The sequence below is a fragment of the Pogoniulus pusillus genome, chromosome 15, assembly GCF_015220805.1.
Source record: "Pogoniulus pusillus isolate bPogPus1 chromosome 15, bPogPus1.pri, whole genome shotgun sequence".
NCBI lineage: Eukaryota > Metazoa > Chordata > Aves > Piciformes > Lybiidae > Pogoniulus > Pogoniulus pusillus.
Window position 1 is genome coordinate 19,279,707 of NC_087278.1, and position 6,220 is coordinate 19,285,926.

The following is a 6,220-nucleotide window of genomic DNA, read 5'->3' on the forward strand; positions in this document are numbered from 1 at the left end:
GTCTTTAAAATCATGCCTTTCACTGACGTTGCCTCAGCTGCCTTCTCAGAAGCCTTTACCGCACCGTACTGAACTCACTCTCTGCTCAGCTGGTATCTGTGTCCCTCTCCTTTCCCTACCTATTTGTGGTTTTAAAACAAGGACCTGAACTGCCATGCTTTGTTGGAAATGATACCCAAATCACTTAAGAGGTGTAGCAGACACTAGTCTGCCTTGTGTCCACTAATAAATCGGTAGCACATATGGTGCCTGTGATGCTTAAACACAACTCAGCCACTAGATTATAGTCTGCACCGTGCTTGGATACTGCGTCTTACTCCAGCAAGCTGCTGGAACTCTGGGGGAAAGAGAGAGAGAGGAAAGAGAGAGGGGGAGAGAGAGAGGAAAGAGAGAGGGGGAGAGAGAGAGGAAAGAGAGAGGGGGAGAGAGAGAGGAAAGAAAGAGGGAAGGAAGGAAGGAAGGAAGGAAGGAAGGAAGGAAGGAAGGAAGGAAGGAAGGAAGGAAGGAAGGAAGGAAGGAAGGAAGGAAGGAAGGAAGGAAGGAAGGAAGGAAGGAAGGAAGGAAGGGAGGGGGAGGGAGGGAAGGAAGGGAGGGAAGAAAGAGAAGGAAGGAAGGCAGGCAAAGAAGGCAAGGAAGAAAGGGAAGGAAGGAAGGAAGGAAGGAAGGAAGGAAGGAAGGAAGGAAGGAAGGAAGGAAGGAAGGAAGGAAGGAAGGAAGGAAGGAAGGAAGGAAGGAAGGGGAGGGAGGGACAGAAGAAAGAGAAGGAAGGAAGGCAAAGAATGCAAAGAAGGAAGGAAGGAAGGAAGGAAGGAAGGAAGGAAGGAAGGAAGGAAGGAAGGAAGGAAGGAAGGAAGGAAGGAAGGAAGGAAGGAAGGAAGGAAGGGAGGGAGGGAAGGAAGGAAGAATGAAGGAGGGAAGGAAGAAGAGAAGGAAGAAAGGAGAGAGGAAGGGGAAGGAAGGAAGGAAGGAAGGAAGGAAGGAAGGAAGGAAGGAAGGAAGGAAGGAAGGAAGGAAGGAAGGAAGGAAGGCAAAGAAGGCAAGGAAGGAAGAAGGAACGAAGGAAGAAGCCGAAGGAAGAAGGAACGAAGGAAGAAGCCGAAGGAAGAAGGAACGAAGGAAGAGCGGCGGAAGGAAGAAGGAACGAAGGAAGGGAAGGAAGAAAGAGAAGGAAAGGAGAGAGGGAAGGAAGGAAGGAAGGAAGGAAGGAAGGAAGGAAGGAAGGAAGGAAGGAAGGAAGGAAGGAAGGAGGAGGAAGGAAGGAAGGAAGGAAGAGAAGGAAGGAAGGGAAGGAAGGAAGAAAGAGAAGGAAAGGAGAGAGGGAAGGAAGGAAGGAAGGAAGGAAGGAAGGAAGGAAGGAAGGAAGGAAGGAAGGAAGGAAGGAAGGAAGGAAGGAAGGAAGGAAGGAAGGAAGGAAGGAAGGAAGGAAGGAGGGAGGGAGGGAGGGAGGAGAGGGACCAGTCATTGGCAGCTGACTCCCTTGGAAACTAAACAAAGCAGTTTGTCTGGCATGCTTCTGCTTTCAGAAGTTGTGCGTGGAAGTGCTCAGAGTTGTCACTGGAATGTGGAGCTCTGAAGAGCTGATTGAAAACCAAACTAGTGTACAGCTGTGTTTGCAGACTAATGTTCCTCGAACAGCCAGATGATGAGGGTGGCCACTAGTCCTTTTCACAGTCTCACTGTGCCAGAGAAGCAGAAAGAAGGCTCAGCATTAGGATGCATGAATGCCTATGTCTAAATACATGGCAGAAGCAGCCCTCAGCATGTGTGCATTTCTATTGACACAAAATGAAATGCAGGATGCTTCTCCTTCTTAGTTGGGAGGACTTCAGGCAGGTGTTAGTGACCTTAATGAACTCCACAAAAGGGAGAAACTGGGCTGGGAAATCAGCAGACTTCTCTATGGGTAAGGCAGCAGGATGATTATAAAGTACTGTGAGTTTGACTCTTCCTGATTTCCTTTCCAGCTTGTGACTGCTTTTGGTTGATATGAGAGAAGACAGCATCAGCCATGCCCCTACTCCTTATGATGGTCACATCTAGATGTCTGGCTAGAGAAATTTCTGCTTTAGATTGCCTTTTTTCTTTTTCCTCTTGGCTAATACCTTCAACTTAACTTTCTTTTAAAATTTACTGATCTATCTTGAAAGATGTAGCATTATTTATTGTCATAGTCACCTTTATCTGAGTTCCAACCAAAAATAGCAAGAAATGTAATAAAGGTTGGATATTGTTAACCTTTGGGGGGGAGGGGATTTCTGTCTTTATCATTGCTTGCTGTTTCTTACTTGTTGCCTAATTAAGGTATCAGATCATTTTAACCAAATCATTTTCTTGATCTATTACTTGAATCTGGCTGAAAATGCTCTCTTTCACCTGTGTTCAAACCTTTATCTTTAACATGCAGCTGGAGCTGCACAGACTCTATTGGATTCACATCATTTATTAGGTAATACATTTCTAAGGAAAACTCTTGTTTGCCTCAAATGGACTAATTAAGTAAACTGATGGAGTTCCTGAGTGTTGCTATATTCAGAAGCTGAACTGTTGATGTAGCCCTTTGGTTTATTTCTTTGCTTTTTTTAATGCTCTTTGATCCTATATGTAAGGTCACAGAAGTGACAGGTGCCCTGAGAAATTGTAGTAGCGGGGTGTGGAATTCAAAGCACCTGTCTTAACAGGGTGCTAATTGCAGTGGAGGAGAACAGAGGTGTACCTGTAACTTAAGCTTCTCTGCTGGGTAGTCCTCAGGAAAAGACAAGCATGCCTGATGTGGACAGAAGAGAGCTGCAAGAGAAGCAGCTTCTGAACCACATGGCTGACAAGGAGCAAGGGCTGATATCTGGGAGAAACCACCATGCTGAACATGTGTCTCAACCTGAGAAGAAGCTCCGGGAGGCTGTTTGTGTGCTGCTGGTGGAGCTGTGTGAGAGATTCACGTTTTTTGGCATCGTCTGCAACATGATCCTGTTCTGCACTGTCAAGCTCGGCTACCGCAACTACCAGGCAGCCATCGTCAATATGTGCTTTGTAGGCACCTCCATGCTGACTCCAGTGCTGGTTGGCTGGCTTGCTGAGTGCCTTGTTGGAAGGACCAAGCTTGTGTGCATCTGCATGTTTCTTCACTTCCTAGGTAGGTGCACCCTGGTGCCTTACTGCCCTCTACAACTACCTAAAGGCTGGAGCTGGTCTCTTCTCCCCAGTTACTAATGATAGGACAAAAGGAAGTGGCCCCAAGTTGAGTCAGGGCAGGTTTAGGTTGGATGTTGGGAGGAATTTCTTTACTGAGTGGGTGCCCAGGGAGGTGGTGGAGTCACTATCCCTGGAGGTGGTCTGGTTGGTTGGCCAGGGCTGGGTGCTAGGTTGGACTGGATGAGCTTGGAGCTCTCTTCCAATCTGCTTGATTCTGTGATTCTCTTGCGTGCTTTAACTGCTGCGCTCTGGCAAACGGAGAGCTACTGCTCTCTATAAGCAGGTGATGGAGAAAGGCCAGCAAGAGGAGCTACTTTCCCAGAGTGAGCTCTTCAGCTGATGGAGTCCTTATAAGCACTTCAGACGAAGGTTGCTTGTTCAGAGGCCCTTAGTGGTCTTCTCTTATATGTAGGCACACAGAAGGACTCTGCCTGTCTACAAAATTAAGACTCTCTCCGCACTCCTCTGTTTTGTATCTCTGATTTTTGATCTGGCTTTCCAACATAACTGCCTTTAAAAAGCCTCATCCATCAGGCCAGTGCTAACCCATTGCCAATGACAATGTTCTTTCCAATTCCAGGCACGGCACTGCTGCCTGTTGTGGCATTCCCCTTTGAAGATATTTACTTGGACAGACGTCACATTCTCCACACGCTGACCAAAGGGGAGCAGAAAGCAGTGTTCTACTTCGCGTTGCTCACAGCTAGCCTGGGAATAGGAGGCATCAGAGCTATAGTTTGTCCCTTAAGTGCCTACCACCTTGAGCACTGTGGACCAAAGGAACTTCTTTCTTTTTTCAACTGGTTGGTAACTTCATGTCAGCTAAGTATCTTTTGGGGGATGACAGAGTATTGCCTTGAAATTCACTCCTGACTTGCAAGGCAGATTCTACAGGCTGTGGGGTTTGTGCTTAGTTTTCACCTGCAAAACGTTTGGGTTTTGACAGGGTTTAACCTCAGTACTCTTAAAACTTTTATTTTCTTTTGCTTGGACAGGTAGTGACAGGACTGGGGGAATGGAGCAAAGCTGGGGGTGGGTAGGTTCAAACTGGATGTGAGGAGGAAGTTCTTCAGTGGGAGAGTGGTGAGAGGCTGGAATGGGTTACCCAGGGAGGTGGTTGAGGCCCCATGGCTGGAGGTGTTTGAGGCCAGGCTGGCTGAGGCTGTGTGCAGCCTGCTCTAGGGTAGGGTGTGCCTGGGCATGGCAGGGGTTTGGAACTGGCTGCTCCTTGTGGTCCCTTCCAACCCTGACTGATTCTATGATTCTGTTTTGGCCTTCTATAGAACTCTTCAGTTAGAATTAGTGTGAACTACTCAAAGAATTGCCAATCTAATTGCTGCTAGAACAGCATCTTTCATGCAGTTTTCTGCCTTTAATGTGGATATCCCTTTAGGATGTTTTTTTCTGTGCTCCTTACAAAGGCAAAATTCAATTCTATCTTAGAATTTACATTGGAGTAATTATTCAGCAGTAGAGTCTGATTTGCTGCAGCTGAGGCCTGGAACATAAACTCTATGAGGAGAGGCTGAAGGAGCTGGGGGTGTGCAGCCTGCAGAAGAGGAGGCTCAGGGCAGAGCTCATTGCTGTCTGCAACTACCTGAAGGGAGGCTGTAGCCAGGTGGGGTTGGGCTCTGCTGTCAGGCAAGCAGCAAGAGAAGAAGGGGACACAGTGTGAAGTTGTGCCAGGGCAGGTCTAGGCTGGATGTTCTGAGGAAGTTTTTGTCAGAGAGAGTGATTGGCATTGGAATGGGCTGCTCAGGGAGGTGGTGGAGTCGCTGTCCCTGGAGGTGTTGGAGCAAAGACTGGATGAGGCACTTAGTGCCATGGTCTGGTTGACTGGATAGGTCTGGGTGCTAGGTTGGACTGGCTGAGCTTAGAGGTCTCTTCCAACCTGCTTGATTCTATGATAGTAGTCTCTGCTTGCTAAGCTCAGTGGTGGGGATGTGCTGGATTGTTTCAGATCTATTGCTGAGGAGTTTTGGCAGCAGATAAACCTCCTGACATTTGTGTTGTGGTTGGAGCATTCTACACTTAAGAAAACTGAGGGGGGAAGTCGCTTCTGTAATGGCTCTTACATCTCATTGTGGTTTTTATGTTAACTGTTCCCCTCGGGGTGTCAGAGAGTTTTTTTTCTGGTGATATCTTTGCCTTGCCTTTCTGCATCTGTGGCACCACACAGTATGCTGTAAACACCACCTCTGCTTTCTGGAGAAACTGGGGGTGAGGATCAAACAAGTGGCAGTGGGAACCTCCAGATTCCACTTTCAAAGCAGGGTGAAGCAAGCTCTAAACTGCCTTCTTTTCTCTTCTTTCCCTGTGCATGCACACTTATTAATACCTGAGCACATTAGCATATTAACAATGCAGTGCAGAAGAATGAGGGAAGGTCTTAGTGAATCCGAGCTCCTCTCTTTGGAGATGGCTTCCTGGACCATTTGTCTTTTCCTCCTATTGTGCCAATATCAAAGAGGCTTGAATTAAATCCAAACTTGAGTGAATAAGGCAGATTTACCAAAGGTGGATGAAACTGGTTAGTTTCTTAGGGCAGACTCTGCCTCCTTGACCTGCCCACAGGAGAGAAGATTAAAAAAAATATAATAATAATTTTTAAAAATCCTTCCTTTTTGGTCTGTTTGAGTTTTAATCCTTAATTAGCAACATCATTTTGATTAAATAAGACTCTGGGGGATTAAGGCTGGAGAGCAATCAGTTGTTCTGAAAGATAGCTCTGGAGAATTTATTGTACTGTGGCCTTAGCCATTCAGAATTGTGTTTAATCAAAGTGACATTTCTCAGTGTTGATTACAAAAGGAGATAAAATAGGAATAAAAAGGTCCTTGGGGGGAATCCAAATGGGTCAGTTCTTGAAACTTTGGAAATATCAAGGCAGGCCTGTGTGCAGTTATAAAGAAGGAATAATTTTACAGTGGCATCCAAGGAGAGACTGTTTGAGAGCAATCTAAGAGTTTAAAAAATGGGGCATTCCTTCTTAGCATTCTTAAGCTCATTAACTTCCAGGATAGAATCACTT

At 46.4% G+C, this 6,220-nt stretch overlaps 1 protein-coding gene across 1 annotated transcript in view; it reads left to right on the forward strand.

Annotated features, from left to right (window-relative positions):
• The first annotated feature begins 2,654 nt into the window (after positions 1-2,654).
• Positions 2,655-6,220, forward strand: part of SLC15A5 (solute carrier family 15 member 5) — a 29,098-nt gene continuing 25,532 nt past the window's right edge. Inside the window, exons 1-2 of the mRNA XM_064156006.1 lie at positions 2,655-3,130; positions 3,770-3,992. Coding sequence (XP_064012076.1) covers positions 2,761-3,130; positions 3,770-3,992 — 593 coding nt within the window. The 5' untranslated portion in view covers positions 2,655-2,760. The remainder of the gene's footprint in view (positions 3,131-3,769; positions 3,993-6,220) is intronic.